This window comes from Vigna umbellata, chromosome 1, assembly GCF_029865625.1.
Source record: "Vigna umbellata cultivar VRB3 chromosome 1, Vumbellata_1.0, whole genome shotgun sequence".
In the NCBI taxonomy this organism is placed as follows: Eukaryota; Viridiplantae; Streptophyta; class Magnoliopsida; order Fabales; family Fabaceae; genus Vigna; species Vigna umbellata.
In genome coordinates this window covers 8932831-8951880 of record NC_142165.1, presented here as the reverse complement: position 1 = coordinate 8951880, position 19050 = coordinate 8932831, and the positions used below count along the sequence as shown (strand labels likewise).

The 19050-nt window shown below is 29.2% G+C and overlaps 2 protein-coding genes across 4 annotated transcripts; both read right to left on the bottom strand.

Annotated features, from left to right (window-relative positions):
- Positions 1 to 538: 538 nt before the first annotated feature.
- LOC124841914 (uncharacterized) lies at positions 539 to 2428 on the bottom strand. 2 transcript variants are annotated; one of them, XM_088102298.1, is made up of 5 exons: positions 2131 to 2428; positions 1881 to 1982; positions 1667 to 1771; positions 1373 to 1547; positions 539 to 1006 (listed from the first exon to the last, which is right to left on the bottom strand). In XM_088102298.1, the coding sequence occupies exons 2-5, from the start codon at positions 1959 to 1961 to the stop codon at positions 630 to 632; spliced, it is 738 nt and encodes a 245-aa protein (XP_087958424.1). In that variant the 5' UTR covers positions 1962 to 1982; positions 2131 to 2428; the 3' UTR covers positions 539 to 629. The 2 variants fall into 2 exon arrangements, with proteins under 2 accessions (XP_087958424.1, XP_047174251.1); XM_047318295.2 differs by having other exon boundaries at positions 2165 to 2428.
- Positions 2429 to 7993: 5565 nt separating this feature from the next.
- Positions 7994 to 12936, bottom strand: LOC124841911 (auxin transporter-like protein 1). 2 transcript variants are annotated; one of them, XM_047318290.2, is made up of 9 exons: positions 12183 to 12936; positions 11817 to 12038; positions 11531 to 11716; positions 11334 to 11446; positions 10944 to 11127; positions 10715 to 10812; positions 9685 to 9892; positions 9210 to 9467; positions 7994 to 8452 (listed from the first exon to the last, which is right to left on the bottom strand). In XM_047318290.2, the coding sequence occupies exons 2-9, from the start codon at positions 11985 to 11987 to the stop codon at positions 8231 to 8233; spliced, it is 1440 nt and encodes a 479-aa protein (XP_047174246.1). In that variant the 5' UTR covers positions 11988 to 12038; positions 12183 to 12936; the 3' UTR covers positions 7994 to 8230. The 2 variants fall into 2 exon arrangements, with proteins under 2 accessions (XP_047174246.1, XP_047174245.1); XM_047318289.2 differs by having other exon boundaries at positions 11817 to 12019.
- Between the last annotated feature and the right edge of the window lie 6114 nt (positions 12937 to 19050).

The window sequence follows — 19050 nt, the reverse complement described above, 5'->3', positions numbered from 1 at the left end:
ATTTTCTGCAGCTCCTGGGACGAATATGAAGCGGGCGGAGTTCCGAAGGCCAATCAGCGTTTGACACCTAAGCGGATTAAACGACTAGATAGAATCCTTTTGTTTTTCTTATTAATTTTTTTTATTGAATTTGGAAAGTGGAATATAGACAGGATAAGCGTTTGTTCTGAGAATTTCTTAATGATAAACATAACTATTGTGAAAGTCATGTTTCATTGCAATATATTACAAATGAAAAAAAAATAATCGGCAATATTTCATATTAATATAAAATAAAATACGTATTTGTCATCACTTTGTTATCTATTTTTTTAAAATAAATCAAGATATTTAATATTGTAATCTTCCTTAAACTTCAAAACTTTTCAAGATTACTGTGTTGAATTTTTGTTATAGTTTATATTAAAGTCCTGCTGCCTAGTTTAGATTTCAATTTCATTGGCTTAGACAGAACAGAACAGGACAAATTTTAACTGTTAGTCCAAGAACTATTTAATAGCACTTTTGTTTGAGATCTCATTTTTAATATTAGATGATGTAACAAAAATAAATCAATTGAGACATCTTCAAAGTCTATACGTATGACCCTAGCTTCCTTACAATGGCAAAACAATGGCCAAGAGATTCATTTACTTGCATTCTGGTTTTTCATCCCATCTACTCTTTTGCCTTCTCCTACTGCCACTTCGAGGAGCTTCATACTGTCCAATCATCTTTTCAATTTGTTCAGATAATTGTGGAATTGGAAAGTGGACATATTCCTTATCCTCATCACTACCATTATCAATCCATCCATAGTAACCTTCACGCCTGTGACTCGGAAGAGGATTAAATGCTTTTGAAGATTGAATCATAGGAGCCTTGTCAGAAGGGCTCTTAACTTTGTTGACAATGGTGCTATCATTGATTTCTTTGACATTATCTACAGGCTTTTGCTCATTCTTTGACTTGTTCGTGCCTTGTTCAGGTCCTCCTCCAGCAGCTTGCAAGGCCACATCCCCAACATCTACAAATTGGCAGATTTAGCATAACAGAAGAAAAGTCAGAGTAAGTGTTCCTTTACCCTTCTGGGAAATTAGACATTTTTCTCAAATGTGATGCAGTTAAGCAGCAATTATCCTCTCTTTGAACTATTGTTTTGAATTACAGAAGAAACTTCAACTTCTATCTTAGTTTTAGTTCAGTTTAATGAATTATAAATACCCGATAATAAGTCTAGTGAATAAATAATTGTGAATGTCATCCAAAGAGATGTACCAATTATCAACATTGATATAGGAATTGAAGTTCAGAAAGCTAAAACTCTTGATGACAGTGAAGAGTTATGCTAACAAATTTCAAATGGATGTAATTCAGAGATGTAATAAGTTACCAATTTCTAGATTGTTACGTAATGCATCTCCTTGATCAGTGATTTGAGTAGTTAAGTCCAAACCATCCCTACCAGTATGCAATACAGTGTTTTCAGACACCAGTCTAGAAGGACCAACATCAGAAATCCGACCAGATGGTGTCACATTATTAACACCACCCCCTCCTTTACCATCCTGCAAATAAAGCACATATTACTTTGACTAAAAAAATAAGCAACATTCATGTAACATTCAAGAGAATTCTTTCACAAGATTCATTTAATTGTACATTTTGCAGATGCTAAATTTTTTACCTTAACTTTTTCTACAGCAACTTCTTGTTTGCTAAGTAAGGTCTCGATTAAGAGCTTGTAAGAGGTCTCTTCAATAAAGGGCCATCCTTGAGTTCCACCATACACCTGAAGAAAACCATCAAACCCCACAGGTTAAAAAGAAAACCAAAACTCTAAAAACGAAACATTTATCATTTTTTTTTTCCTTTAGATCTTCAGAGAAGAGAAAACCAACATCGAGAAGCTCGTTAACCGTTTCTCGAGTCAGTCTTATCCCAAACCCAATTAGACGCATTGCGTCCAGGGCAGCATCCATGCGCGTGGTACCCGTCGTCCTCTGCAGACAAAAGAAAATACCATTAAGAGAGGGAATACTCGAAAACACGTTAAAACGGAAGAGGGAGAAAAAAATAAAACTTGATAATCATAACATGAAAGAAATTCAGAGGTATTAGAAAAAGAAAATTAAGGAGGGCGAGTAATACGGGGGAATGAACAAGAAAGCTTGAAATGAAGGACCTTTCTGGGTTTTCGTTCCCTTGACGCCATTTCCAAGCCTCCTTCTTTCAGTGCAAGAAAAAATAATAATAAATAAATAAAATCCTTTCTTTCCTTCTAGTTGAGTTGGTGAGGAAAGAAACACGGTGGATAAAATGAAAGGGAAATACACTTCAAATCTGAAATGTGTAACTGGTTGTTCGGTATTCTCTCCGAGCTTCACTTTCTTCTAGCTCTCGACCCACCAATGAGACACACTTCTACGCGACAGAAGGTTCCATGAGAGTGTAGATTTACGACTAATGAAGGTGAACAAAACAACATTTTCATTTATGTAAATGTTTCTTTTACATCCAATATAAAACAAAAAAGTAAACTTTAGTATCAGTGAAGAAAAGGAGAAATAAAGGATAAAAAAGTGAATGTGAGGGGTGTAAAAAATTATGTAGTGTCAAAAAAATGCAATCCTTTCGTTTTTTACATTTTTGCTTTGATTGTTTGCGAGAAAATAAACAGAGGATTGAAAGAGAGTGAATAAAAAGGAAGAGAGAAAGATAATTAGACAGAATATGGGTTGAAGAAGTAGTTGGATTTTTTTATCCAAACACAGTATATGAATTAAAAAATTACTTATATAAATATTTATATAGCATAATTGTTTTAGGTCAAAATTCGGGTTTTGAGACTATATAATTAAAAGAAAATAAGTTAAAAAATAAATCATAAGTCGATTCACAAGAATAAAATTTTTAATTATAACTTAAAAAAATGGATTAAAAAATAAGTTAGAATTTTTTTTCATAATTCAATTTTTCGGAAGCTAAATTCTAATAGGAAAAAAACGCGCTTGAAATAAAAAATAAAGATGGGATATTTGAAAAGGAGCAAAAACAAAAGATATTTGTATAATATATTATTATTATTATTATTATTATTATTATTCGGAATATTTTTATGTTAATTGTAGTGTCTTTTTAACCTTCTTCTCTTCCTTTGGCTGAACCAAACTTTACGTTATATTGATGAGAATCAATCCATTAACACTCAATTAAATTTAATTAAACAAATAATTAGTATTAATTTGACAAATAAATAAATATATTTTAATAAAAAAATGGTTATGAAATATTATCGTGTAAATGCTAAAATTTTAATAATTTCTTTTTTTTGTATATACTATAATATTTGTAACAATTAAGTGTTTCTGTTTTACCTATTATTTTATAGTTTCTTGTAGAGACAACCAACTTTATTTAAAAAGAAAATGGAAAAAGTTTTGATAAGACATAGTAGACTTTCTAATAATTAATTGCTGAGTGATTATGAAAATGTGCTGCGAGTAAGAATAGGGACAGTATTGTGAGCATTGGATAGGGTCACTTTAGGTAAATTGATTAAAAGTGATTTACGAAAAATCGTATTTTTTTTTTGTGTTGAATAATCAATTTAAATTTATATAAATAGATTCTATAACATATATATCAACATATTCTTCTAATATATATTGTAATATTTGTTTGTACAAACACATCTAATATATATTTAATTAGTATATGATAGACTTATTTAATATGTATTATTTGATTCGTCTAATTAATGTATTAAATGATTTGTTTTATATTTTATCACAAAATAATTGTATAACTTGTGTATCAATAGACTTGTCTAATGCATATTATTAAATTTATCTAATTAGTGTATGAATCCATCTAATGTATATTACAATATTTATTTAATTAATGAATAAATATATTGGTCTAATGTATATTAATTGACTCATATAACATATGTATGAAAACAATTGTGTAATGTATATTGTTATACTTGTCTAATCATTATATGAGTGACTTGTCTAATATATATTACTAGACAGGTCTAATTAATTCATCGACAATTCGTTGAATTAAAGTATTCGTAAGCTCATATAATCAACATATGGAATGACTCGTTTGATATATTTTTGTTATACTCTTTTAATTAGTGTATCTACAATCTCTTTTAATGTGTGTTGTTAGGCTCGTGTAATATTTTTTTTGCAATACTTGTCTAATAAATGCATGGAAGAACTTGTTTGATGTGTATTTTTATACTTGTTTGATCAATGCATTCACAAACTCTTCTAATATATATTGTTATACTTGCCTCATAAGTATATGGACACACTCGTATAATGTGTATTACTATGCTCGTCTAATAAGTGTATGTTCAAACTCGTCTAATGGGTATTACAAGACTCATATAATCAATGACCGAACAAACTCATCTAATATTGATTTAGTAAACTTCTCTAATTTGTGTATGAAAATACTTGTGCAATTTATTTTGCTAAATAGGTCTTATCAATGTATGGACAAATTGATTTAGTATTTGTTGGTAGACTTATCTAATCAATGTATCGACAAACTTGTCTAATGAATATTCTTAGACTCATATAATCAATGTATGAAATGAATCTTCTAATGATTTTTCCTGAACTTGTTTAATTAGGATGTGGACAAAGTTGTATAATGAGTGTTTGTTCATACATGTTTAAAGTGCATTGGAAAGCTCGTCCAATTAATGAATGGAAACACTTGTATTGTATTAATGGGCTTGTTTAATTTGTGTATAGATAAACTTATCTAATGTATATCGACAACCTCATCTTACCATCGTATACTATTGGTAGACTCGTTTAATCAATGTTTGGATAAACTCATCTAATGAATATTTCAAAACTCGTGTAATAAATGTATGAAATGTCTTGTTTAATGTTTTTTTCCTATACTTGTTTATTGATTGTATGGAAAAACTTGTTTAATATCTATTGTTATACTTATTTAATTAGTGCATCGATAGACTTGTTTAATGTTTTTTTGTTATATTTATTTAATCAATTAATGGAATGCCTTTTTTTAATTTTTTTGCTACATTCGTCTAATTAGTATATGAACATACTCATTTAATGTATATTGCTATACTTGTCTAATGTTCATTTGTTATACTTCTAATTAGTATATGGACTATGTATTGCAAGACCCATTTACTAATTTTTGTTATATCCGTTTAATTAATGAACAAAATGACTCGTCTAATGTTTTTTACTATATTCATCTAATTAACATATAGATAGATTCTTTAATGTATATTGTTAAATTTGTCTAATTTTTTTATACTCATGTAATAAATGTATGGACAAAATTATTCAATGTGTATTGTTAAACTCTTTAATTTTTTCCACACTCATCTAATGTGTGTTTATAGTCTCCTCTGATCAATGTAGATTTAATGTATGTTTGTATATTCATTGATAATATGATATGTTTTAAAATAATTAGTTTGCCAAAATTATAAGCGGTTACATTTGAAGTTGGAAATAGTAAAGAGTAAATTAAAAAATGTAAAACCAAAATTATAATACTAAGAAGTATGTACAAAAATATTCTTTAAACTTTTAAAATGAACTATTAAATAAAACATCTTTCATTTATTGTATTTTATGATTGACATAAATTATTTTACTTCACTTAAATTTTATTCTAGTGGATATATTTTAAATGTTCAAAATAGTTTAATACCTTTTAAGTAAGGGAAGAAAGAAAAACGGATAGGTTTCTACTCCCTCTCTTTCAAATTATGATTGGCCCTTCCAATAACATAAAATGCTGATAGAGCATTAAGGTATTCCGCAACAAATAAATTAAAAAACCAAGGATATAAAATCATGGTTTTTTTTAAGTAACATAATACCAACATAAAATCTTCATCAACTTTTCAAAAAATTAATTTTCACAAAAAAGAAAAACTTAACTGATTATTTTAATGATTAAGCAACCTCTTGTTACTTTATTTTTATCAGTGATCCAAAAATCTAACGCCACTAAAATCAACAATAAATGCTTAGAGCTATTTAGTTGTAACTATTGTTACATCAGAATAATCTTGTAACTTAATAAATATCTTCACCTACCTCGTCTATTTTGAAATAATTTTTAAATATATGCAACTTTTATATTTTAAGAATATATAATTTCCATTTGAAAACATATAAATTCCAAAATTAAAAAAAATGTGAATCAAGATTAAGAACTATGATATTTTAACATCATTTCTCTTTATATACTTAATATACAGTTTTATAAGTTATTTTTATATGATATTATATTTATTATTGTTATTTTAATATAATATTATATTATCAAAAAAATAATAGGGTTTATTTTCTAAGAAGGAAGAAGTTGCAACTTCTTACTAATTATTTTGATACTACTTTCTTCTTTCAAGTTACATTAGTAAGATACTTGACCCAATATTTGAGAGCCCATATCTCTCTGGGTTTTATTCTACTTAGTTTTTCTTTTAGTTCTCCACCCTCATCCTTGCACATTTATTTAATTTTCCATTTTGCCTTTAGAAGTTATTAATTATATTATTGATTTACTGCATTTTAGTTTAATATTTAAAATATTTTATTTTATCAGATTATTAAAACTATTTTTTTTAAATAGATAATTGATTCTTCATATTTAAAGTGTACCATAATCATAAATTTGATTCAAATATTAAAATATATAACTTGTGTACGTTGTTAAATGTTAAAAACCTGAAAAAATGTATTTTATTTTTGGTTTTTAGTATTACAAAATTTTGTTTTTCATGCTATTTCTAAATTATTTAATTATTATGATGATTATTTCGATCAGTTTTTAAATATTGATCTCCCCAGTTTTAGTTTCATGTTTAAGCCACTCCAAGGCACCCACGTCACTCTTTGCACTGTCCCACAAATTCAACATACCCTCCAAAACTCAAACGCATGAAGACAAAAAAAAAAAAAGACACTGCAAAATGTTACCCCTCTTTGCTGAAATTATTTTGACAAAAGAAAAGAAAAATGTTCTTTTAACAATTTTTTTATATAACTTTTTTTACAACAGATATGCTAGTTTATGATTCTGTTTTCAAATATATACAACAATAAAATAGTGACTCGTAATTTATTATAAAAAAATTGTTAAAATATCACTCCCAATAAAATATCTAAACTTATCTATTGCGAAAATATGGTTGCTGCCACACCTATGGCAACTTCTGTTAAAGTTCTGTTATTGTATCTGCAACATGTTTGCTTGTATAGTGTCTCTAAAAATGTTTTTTTAGCATGCTTTGATGAAATACTATTAGACTATAGTAGTATAAGAAAGTTATACACACCTTCAATTATCATGTTCTATGTATTGAAATTTTCTAACTTATATTGGATAATTATTTTAAAGTATATACTTTTATTTAGTTCAGTGTATCAAATTTATACCATTGTTAGTGCATGTAGATATACTATTTGATGAGTATGAGAAGCTTTGATATCTATCCAATGATATGAAAAAAAAAAAAACAATGGAAGCAAATGAAAAATCATGTCATTGCCACACAATTGGAAGGGAATTTTACTATTCCTTTTCAATTGAAGGTTCACCTTAAGATTCTATATTTCTAAACAAGACTCTTGAAACTTTTAAGATAATGTTGAACTTGATAAGTAATGGCTGAGATGCAGAGAATATAGCCAAAGGTGAAAGGTACAAACACCAAACTCAAATAAGCCTTTTACAAAATCCTCAATTATTGCCCACCAAAACTCTACAACTTTCCAAGTCATACATACATACACCCCATGATTCCCTTTTATTGTGCTTTCAATTTTGACTACTAGTCAAACACGCAACACCATGCAACCCAACTTAAGTCACCAGGAAAAAAACATGTATGATCTAATAACACTGGACATTTTAAGAGGAAAAAATTATTATATTCGAAAGCCAAGATATTATTAGAAACATGCAGGCTGTGCTCTAGATTGCTATAATCCAATTGCCAAACAACAATCCCTATATAAGCTAAATATAGTTCATGATTACCATTAACCAAAATGATTGAAAAGCGAAGAAATATAACACTGTTGCCTTGCTACACAAGGGAACATCAGCATTAACATAATATATATGTATGTATGTATGGAGATTGAACCAAGATATAGAGAAAATACACAAGGGGGAAGATGCTGATGTGTCCCTCTATGTATCATGCAAAAGAACATATATAGAGTTTTCAGTGATGCAGTGTTTGGTTGGAAGCTGGTGTTTTATGCGGGGGGCACTGGTAGCACTTTGCAAAGAGTCCAAATGTGTCAACCTGTTTGATGAAGTTTGCCATGCTAGCCCACCCTCCAAATCCAAATCCCACCACTAGAACCCACACCACCACAAATGCATTTATCACATACATTAACGTCCAGCTTGGGATGAAGAAGGGCAATTTCTCAGCAGCATTCTGCAAACACAGCACAGATAAATTGTTAAATGTTGCCTGTGTTTGATTTCACATAGTTCTACAAGTTTTTCATGATTGATCTACTATGAATGAGTTTCCAAGCATTATAATAAGGCAAAAAGTAGTGTTACTGTTAGTTGACTGTAATGAGTTGCTGATTTATGCTAGGAACAGTAATGTAAATACAATGTAGGGTCATTTGAGGGAGTTAGGTTGGCCATGGCCCATCTCATTGCTAAAATGTGGACATTGGTTTGCATAGCATAGGGGGTAGTAGTATAGTATGACTCTAGCATATAACTGAATGACAAAGAAATGGAACCAACCCCATCGCGTCTCATAAATTTTAAATTCAAATAATTAATAGAACAAGTGGAGTAGGGGTTAATAATACTGCCAGTGACATGGGAAAACTCTTCTTCCAAGTTCAATCATGGAGCCCAAATCATACCCTCTAACACTATATCATACAATATGTTTTAAGCTTTCTTTTAAAAGGTTTAGCCTTTTTATAGGGAAGAAAACACTGTTTCGTACTGCTATAGATTAGCTACAAGTTCTGCATAGAGTGTACATAGCATTCTATTAAAACTCAGATTTTGACCAGTGCCAGTCTAAACCGTGAATGTCAGTATTATGATATGGCCAACCTTTATGAGTTTATAGATTTTAACAGTGCAAAGTAAAGGCCGTTAGAAGAGACAAAGATTAGGTATAAACAAACAAAGATGAGATATGAATGGATTGGACTATTTACCTGTCGTGCAGAAGCAGACCTGTAAGTAAGCATGTGGGCAGAAGCAGGGATGATATAGACGGTAAAGGTAACCAAAAGAGCCCCCACAGCAGAGTTTATAGGGCCAAAGAAAGGGAAAATAATGGCCAAAAACCATATTGGTATCACCACAGGCAACCTTGCAAGAGCCCTCAAACATATGCTCTTTGTGTCATGCATTCCTATCACTTTCTCCCACACAAAATACAATGGTGTGCAAGCAAATCCAAAAGTGATAAACTGCCATCCACATGTAATAGGTAAAACTCATCAGTTTATAAAACTTCTTCTGTCATTGATATCTCTCTCCTGCTGTTTACATTAAACAAGTACTTTTTTTTTCTTAATTTAAAACGATGTTGTCTGTAAACAAAACCGCAATTGTTATATAAATGTTGCATGAATGAATAACTTTAGAAGTTGGACATTTTAAGGGAAGGGAAAAAATGTTATGGACCTGGTGAATCAGCATTAAGATGACACCTGTGTCACGCCAACCAGAGCGAGGGAGAAGAGAGAAGGCATTGGAGTGGTCCAGGAGTTGGTCACCAAAGGCCCAGTAAACGGCAATGGCAGATGGTAGGGTGAGTGTGAATACAAAAAGAGTGGCATAAAGATAGATATATTTGAACTTTTGAGGTTTCCACATTGCATGCATGATTTCCCTGTAATAGTCATAGGGTCCACACGTCAGTGCATAATGCAGCAATACCAACTTAAATCCATCCCCAACCAATGACCCAGATGCTCTCATCTCAATATCATACAGATTCCTTTCATTTCTACTAATATGCTCCAAGTTCAAAAGGAAATTCGGTTTGTCAGTCCTGGGATATGTCCAAACGAGTTATTAGAATTGTTTTCTAACCCACTTTGCAATACACAGTTAGCTTAACCCAGAAAAGGTACAAGTTATATTAGAAAAGGAAACAAGTTGTACACAAGAGAATATTTTAAAAACACGCATAAAGAACTGTGCATTTCCGTACTAATCTCTTATTTCCATGACCCCATTGCTCGAAATTCCTCTTGAATGATGGAAAAAGAATATTAATAAACGTGTAAGCATTCAATATGCATATAGTAACATAAAAACACACATGATTATTGTATGTTTTCTGTAAAGTAATTATCCATTCCTTATACATGACTACTCGAGTTATTCATCGTACTTTGGTATTGGAGTTGTAGGAAGGGCAGAATATAAAGATGGATAGATGAATTGAATGCATAAAGTTGAGAGGGGATTGGAAGTGGAGGCCAAGACACCAGTTTAATGGTTGCTCGAAAAAATGCCAGATTTACTGTTTTGTCTTATTTTCGGAGGCCCCATAAGAGTGGAGGCAAAAGCTGCAATTGAAGAAAGTGGTCGTGCAATAAACTTCTACTCTCCTTGATGTTTCGTTGTCTTAAGACAATAAAGAAAACTATCATCATTGTTTTGTCTAACTCAGCAAGCAAAATATTAAAAAAATATGGGGTCTTACACTGTGACGGCGTGCCCGCCGAAAGTGTAGAGAATGTTGGTGGCTCCTGTGAAATACAAAACCAATTTTTTGGGGCCCGTGTGAGTCACATTTTCAACCTGCAAAATTAAAGAGGGAGAGCCAGAGGTCTTATTTTTTTTCACACCTAATAAGTTATTATGATCAAACGACTTCTAATAAGAGAGACCCCACTGAAGAAATCAACACCGTTGTACTTGGTATTGCTTACCTGGCCATGAAGGATGGCTGCAATGGTTAAGTACCAGGCTGTGTAAGTGGTCATGCCAAGACCAAGGAAAGACCAAATCCTGTAGTTGTGAAATGAAGGTATGAACACTGTTGTGGCACAGCATGCTCCGAATATGTAAGTCCAGGTCCTCTTATCCAAGTGGTCATTTATGTAGTATATGTTACTGCATAGTCATATACCATACCCCAAATCACAAAAACACCCTCTTAAAATCAATTAAATTTTCAATTATCTAATCAAATCAACACTATAACCAAGGTTTTAAATAACAGTTTCACTGTAATCTTGGCTACAAGTTCAAAGCTGTTCAGTTTTCTGTCACCAAAATTGTGGCCATTTTGGTCTACCTTGACTATAGAAAATTCATACCTTGCACAAGCTATAAGCTGGATGACAGATCCGAAGAGGAGAAAAGTGCAGTTAAAGGCCAAGCCAATGGCTTTCCAGTATGGACCTAGTAAACCTTCCAGCACTTCAAACCACTGAAAAAACGAAATTAGACCAAAGTTTTCTACGGTAAAAAGGAAATTGAGCTTTTTTTTTTTCATTTTAGTTTTTGGTCTAACCTGAATGACATGGTTTTTGAAGTTGACATTCTCTTTCTCTTTTCTGCTCCTGTACTCGATGTACAGAATGCTAATCAAATAAGCAGTCCAACTTCCCATTATTCCATAGAAGACCTGGAATATGACGCCAGAAAGCATTCCCAGCTGAGCGAAAGAGTATGGCAGTGTTAGCAGAACCTGCGCAACCTGCAAAGCACAAAACCATACACATAATGAAACCAGATTCTCTTACAGAATGCAAGTTTCAATGATGAAAGTGACACTCTACGGACTCATTTTTTGTTACCTGATTTGAAGCACAGCTGAACCATGCATCGTAAACAGATCCACCATGCCACAGAATGCTTCTCAAACTGGAATGTGAACCACCCACCTTCTCATCCTCTCTCTCTTCACGCTCAACAGTTTCATTAAGGCTTGACATCATGGTTTCTTCACCTTGCTTCTGGGGTAACATTGTTTCAAGATAATTATAATATAGAGAGAGTCCTGAAAACAATCACACACACTGTATCAAACAATGAGTTAGCTAGACATTTACCAAACCCAGGGGAGAAAGTCAGACAAATTGACAAGAGAAAACAAAGGAGATTTTGATCCATGAAAAAAACCAAACCATAGAAAAAAAAAAGAAAAGAAAAGCAACACTCACCTAATATTGGTCAATGTTGAAAGGTGAGAGTATTCTCTTATAGCACGGAAACAGAGGAAACAGAGGTTTTATGGTAGCATAGATGAGTGTGAGAGTGGCAGGGAAGTTTACTTTTTTAGGTAAAAAGAGAAGACTATAGCAGCACTTGATTGGGTTGGTGTTGCGGTTTTGGTGGTAATTTGAGAGGATTTTGATTTTTGAACTGTTCAAACTCTGTACAAAAAGCTCAAATTACAAGAGTGGCAGGCCTTAAATATGGCTTTGTGCACTACCTGGTGGCGTTAAGGTGGTGAGTCAGTGAAGGTCTTAAATGCGGGTTCTGAAGAAGGAATTGGCAGAAGGTGACAGTTTTCAATGCAGAAGATACTATTACTAACCCAGGAAGCAAGAAACGGAGAGAAGAAGGAGAAAAGGTTGTGTTGGGATGGTAAGAAACAAGTGAGGTTGGTGGTGAAGAAGAGGGTTGAGTTTGGAGGATCGAGATCTGACAAAAAGGAAGTACACCTGAGAGAGTAAACTTGGAAGACGGAGCTCTGCTTGCTTCGAACTTGATTAAAAGAAACAATAAAAAAATTAAAAGAGAGCAATGGGAAAAGAAAGGAAAGGAAGAACTGCTATGATAACTCTTTGGTTTATTCTTCACAATCACATATATACATGTTTCTTGGTTTCCCTTCTCTTATAGTTGTACTTTATCTCTCTCTTCTGTTCATGTTTCTCACTCGACTCTAGCTGCTTCATGTTTCTGTACGAGGATCACTGTCTGGTAAGTAAGAAAAATTATAAATCATTTATTTCTTTCTGACAAAATCTTTATATTTTTCTTTTTTTTACTATATAAATAAATGTGACCATGGAAAATGAAATCAAATAAATATATCTGTTTTATTCTGTAATTATTAATTCGAAATTGAAACACTTTCTGTTACTGGACGTAGTGTTGTGTAGCCTTTAACGAAGCATGTTGTGAGGAGAAGCTTTATTTATTTATTATTATTATTTATTTATTCAAGAAAAGGGTACACATTGGTGTGGTGTAGATGACAACCCACACAATAACATTGAAAAGTGAAGATGGTTATTACAGCTGTCAAAGTAATGTTAGATAGGGTGGATTAAGAAAAGGGACTCACTGAACTAAGATACTTTCAATTTGATTGACTTTACTTACCAAATTTGTAGTTTATGGTAATTCAACATTTGGTTATCGTAGATAATTTGTGCTCTTTAAAACAATGCTTCCTACTTTAGAATAAGTTTAATACATTTTTCTATTTTTTTAAAACCTTTAGATTACTCAATTAGTGTAATTTATCAATGGTAAGTTTTTTTTTTCTTTTGATAAAAATAAGATAAATTGATTTAACGTCGTCTTCATTTGAATTCTATATAATTTTATTGAGTGATATGAACCATCACCACTTATGTCCATCGATATTAATTTAAATGTCAATATTAATATAATTCATTAATTCATAATAGCTCAATTTTTTAAATAAAAAAATATTTTTATTAATTCATTTATTAAGTTAAGTATGTTTTTAATTTTTAAATTATAATCTGGAGTCTGGTTCTATTTCAAACTTTTGATCTTTAAACTTAAAAAAAGGAAAAATTAATCTCCATCACTTAATAGAGTTTATGATTTACATCTTATTTTAAAATTAACTAGTATAAACACACACACACATATATATATATATAGGGGTTTGCTAACGCGCGTACGCCTGTTTTTCAGTTGGTAACAAAAATATCCTTATATATTATGGATTCCAAGTTTTAAGGTTAAGGGTATTTTAATAATTTTCATTTTCAAAACTTAAAAAAAAAAAAAAGAAACCCCCCAAACCCTTACTCACCTCTCTCATTCCTCTCAATCTTTTCTCTTTCATCTCTCTCACTCCAACCTTTCCTCTGTCATCCCTACTGTAGCCCCAATTGAAAAAAATCAGAAACACATGCCTTTAAAAAATTTTCCTTTGTAAAGAATTGAGTCATTGACATATTCACCTTCAAGGCAAAGGTTCATTCAAGATCTCTTCAATTTCACCATCTTCACTAACCTCTCTAATTTCATCATCTGTATTTGTTGAATCATCATCTCTAAAAAAACCCTCCAGGCCAATTACCAATTCTTTCTGATGTCATTATGCTTGTGAAAATTAGATAAAATTATATACGACAAAAATTATAAAATGAAAACTCATTATAAAGTCATTTTTTTGTAAGAAATTGTTTAACAACTGAGTGTTTCTGATTTTTTTCCAGGCCAATTACCAATTCCTTTGATGTCATTATGCTTGTGAAAATTAGATAAAATTAGATAAGACAAAAATAATAAAATAAAAACTCATTATAAAATCATTTTTTGTAAGAAATTGTCTAACAGCGAGTATTTCTGAATTTTTTCCAGGTCAATTACCAATTCCTTTATGCTTGTGAAAATTGGATAAAATTAGATAAGACAAAAATTATAAGATGAAAACTCATTATAAAATCATTTTTTTGTAAGATTGTTTAACAGCAAGTGTTTCTGATTTTTTCAATTGAGGCTACAGTAGGAATGACAGAGAAAAGATTGGAGTGAGAAAGAGGAAAGAGAAAGGGTTGAGAGGAATGAGAGAGGTGAGTAAGGGTTTGGGGGGTTTCTTTTTTTTTTTTTTTAGTTTTGAGAATGAAAATTATTAAAATACCCTTAACCTTAAAACTTAGAATCCATGATATATAAGGATATTTTTGTCTACTAAAACCCGGTACACATTGCTAAAATGTACCAACTGAAAAACAGGCGTACGCGCGTTAGCAAACCCCATATATATATATATATATATATATATATATATATATATATATATATATATATATATATATATATATTATTTATTATTTTATTTGAATTTTAATTATTATTTAATATATTTAAACTTAAATTAAGTTTATTGGAACAAAATTATCAATTATTTTAAAAAGAATATGACATGCTATATTTTATATATATTAAAAAGTAAAATGTTTATAATTTTTTTTTAAAAAATAAAATATATTTTTAGTCTTTTAATTTTAATGTGAAATTAAATTTTATTTTTGTCTCAAACTTTGAATTATTTTTATCTTTAAACTTTATTAATGAAAAAATATAATTCTCGTTACTAAATATAGTTAGAGATTTGTTGATGTGTCAAATATTATTGTCACCTTTTATGTATTGCGTTGATGTGAATACATATATATTAATACATAACCACATTATAACAATTTGTTAAAATAAATATTTAACATTCTTTTTGTAACTAAGATTACATTTATTTATTTTTAAAATTAAAAAAAATTGTATCAAATTTTAAAATATAAATAAAATTCAATTTCATATTATATTTTAAAAATTGAAAATATATTTAACTCTTACTTATTTAATTTGATGATATAATGAATTTGACTCACTTTATTATACTTTTAAATTGAGTTTTATAAGTTGTTCCATATTCGATATAGAAAAATAATATTATTTTTTAAATATGTTACTTCTTTTCTTAACCTATGCGCAAATGTTTTATTTTCTTTTTTTAATACCATCAACATTAATACTTTAACAAAGTTATTAATGTAAAGAAGACGGCATATCATCACAATAACATCAACACGCCACATTTAGTTTATTTTGATAATTATTGAAAATTTCACAATTTGAATATTTAACTTAAAGAGGAGTTTGATAATTATTAAAATATCATGATTATTTTTAAATGATTATTCCTCTCTTATAATCTATTTTTCCGCATTTATTTTCTTTTTTGAATCTAATATTTGAAAAAGTTAGTCTCTCGAATTCATTACGTGATTCATAATACGTCAAGTATAATTCATTATAGTTTGAGTACTTTCCCTTGGGCTGGTGGAGAACTTAAAGCATTGTCTTCCCATACCATTCAAAAAATTTCAAACTCTTTTTGTAATTCTTCTATTCAATTTATTGTTTCGCACTAAACAAAAGGCAGCCACATTTAATATATTCACATTGACCTTTTTTACATATATACATACATATATATATATATATATATATATATATATATATATATATATATTGATGTTGATTCTATGGGTTTTTGAAATCTTTTCTATGTTAGAAGATAATTATTTCAACATTCCAATTTTCAAAATTTAAAGTTTTTGTGATTTATTTTCTTCTCCTCATATTCTAACGTATTCTTTATTAAACTTATTTTTCTAAGGTTAATGAGTGATTCAATTCATGGGTGAATTATTTTGTACATACATCATAAATGTTTTCATTCGTATAATAAATCAATCACTGTCCATTTGACTTGTTTTGTTTCTTCATGTGTCACTTTAAGAACAACTCATATTCTTTAATACTTGCATAAATAGAAACATGGTATAACTCATGAAAACAAGGACTAAAAAAATAATGTTATTAGCTTTCACACTGGTGTACTTTTTTTTTTTCATTTGCAATCCAACAAGCAAAATATTTAGAAATTTTTATATTTGGATAGAAAGAAAAAGAGATCAACCATTATATCTTAAACACCCTTGTGAATTAATTTAAGAAATATTTTCATTTAAAAAAAAGACAAAAAAATTCTTGTAACACTTGATTTAGAAAAATTACTTAACCATGTAAAAATCTACTATATGAAACACTAAGTGTGTGCAAACAATCAATTAAAGAATCAAAAGAAAATGGAAAGGTATCACCTAATATGATATGATGAATAATTTAAAAAGAATAAGAGTATGGGTTTATGCAAGTATATTACTCAATGCCTTAAAGTTAAAAGCTACCTTGGAAAGTTCTTTAAAACTAGTAAAAATGATATGTAATTATGTAAGACTTGTTACTTTCAAAATGTATAGTTTTTATATAAACTCATAAAGATGTTATCTAACCATTTATATTTATTGAAATGTTTTTTTATTAAATATGAAAATTTGAAAAGATAATCTAATCAATGATTTATAGTTATAATTTATTATATGCTAAGAATGTGTTTACGTCAAGATTTAAATAATTGATTACTCAAGCTAAATCCATTATCTCATTTATGATTAACGATTATGACATATGTGCATCACAAGATAATTAACTGTATTTTAGCATGATTGACTGTTTATATTGTAAAATAATTTTACAAATATTTTACAAAATAAGTGTAAGTTTTCTCAAAGATATATAATGAATATGAGATGCATATAAATCAAAACAAACTTAAAAATGTATGAATGACCATCATTAACACGTAAAAGCAAAATAACAACTCATGATAAGAGTGGTAAAGAGAACCGATTTCTCACCTAGCACTAAGTTGTCAAGGGGTTCACATATTTAAGCATGATACTCTTTTCTAATTAGAAATTAAAAAACAGTATAAAAAATTGTATTATGTTATTTAGATGACACAAATACACAAAAATATAGTAGTTATTGTAACTATTAATCAAATAATTAATACTAATAAATTATTTTTTAACTATTAATTATATTAAAATAATTTAATATGTAAAGGTAATAATTTTTCATTTTATTTATTCAGTCAAAGATATTAATTAACAAATTAAAACCACTTATGGTTTATAAAAAAAGAGATCTATTTGAAAGACACAACACTAATAAGATTTGAACAAATATATAAGAAATTAACATAACTTTTAACCCAAAACTTTAATGTAATAGATTATGGATATTTTATCTTTTCATTTTTACTAGACTTACACTTAAATTCTCAATATAATATATATAATCAAATAAAAGATAATAAAATTTAAAAAAAAAAAATCGCCTATTGAATTATTTGGTTGAATATGCCATAGTAAATATTTGGTTAAAATTTAAAGTGTATATTAGGTATTAATGAATAAGTATGTAAAAAAGAAAATAAAAAAAAAAGTTAAAATAAAAAATATTTGTATATGCACTACAAGTAAATATTCATAATAATGAAAAACATATTTAAACAAATTTTAAGGATAAAATTGGAAGATTAATTATAGATTATATAACTATAACAGTTATTTCAAGTAATGCTTACAAAAATAATACTATTTGCACAATTTTGGAATAAATGACACCATTTGTTTCTTATACGAAGGGGAAACAAAAAATATTCTTTGTTACGTGAATACGTTATTAAATAAACTTAAACTTATATATAATTGGTCAGATAATTTAAAATCTAAGACTAATGCTCTGTGATTTACTCTCTATAGATAAAATTTAAACAATGGTTAAATAAATAAACAATCCATGGGAGAAGCTACAGTGTTTTATTATGAGAGAACAAACAAAATGGTAAATCAGAAGCAGTTAAGTCACAATATAACATTTTACAGTTTGTTGTTGTTTTATAACCAATCGGAAATATAATAAACAATTTATATGTTTAGACAAATGAAGTAAGAATTACTAAAATTGTGCATAACTTTGATTTGAACTTAGAAGAAAATATAGAACACAATATTTTTGATAGTCGTATTTTAAAATAATTTTCATAATATAGTTTTATTTACAATTGGATGTTGAAGAGAAAGGAAAGAAGTAAGAAGGTGGTACAGAAAAAGAAATTGGTGAGTGAATTAAGATGGAAGTGGTTGGAGGGACCATCATCTCTCTCTCTCTCTCTCCTTCACTTCACTGTGTTTGTAACTTTTCCATAATATGCTCCTTGTCTCCCTTTTGCTCTTACTCCAATCTCATTATTTTTCATAGCTACCCAAAAGTTTTATGTTAAGAAAATTAGCATTATCCTTTCCAATTTTCTGTTCACCCTATCATCTCATCTAAGTGGAGGACAATTTGTGCATCTCTAGGTACTTCCATTGCTAAACACTAAAGAGAATCTCATATCAT

Coding starts and splice junctions, on each gene's coding strand:
- LOC124841911 (XM_047318290.2), bottom strand. CDS start 11,987: ATGTTACCCCAGAAGCAAGGTGAAGAAACCATGATGTCAAGCCTTAAT. Junction 9,468..9,684: donor TCTTAATGCTGATTCACCAG/GTCCATAACATT, acceptor TGTGGATGGCAG/TTTATCACTTTTGGATTTGC. Junction 8,453..9,209: donor GGTCTGCTTCTGCACGACAG/GTAAATAGTCCA, acceptor CTGTGTTTGCAG/AATGCTGCTGAGAAATTGCC.
- LOC124841914 (XM_047318295.2), bottom strand. CDS start 2,194: ATGGCGTCAAGGGAACGAAAACCCAGAAAG. Junction 1,983..2,164: donor GGGAACGAAAACCCAGAAAG/GTCCTTCATTTC, acceptor TTTTGTCTGCAG/AGGACGACGGGTACCACGCG. Junction 1,772..1,880: donor CGGTTAACGAGCTTCTCGAT/GTTGGTTTTCTC, acceptor GGTTTTCTTCAG/GTGTATGGTGGAACTCAAGG.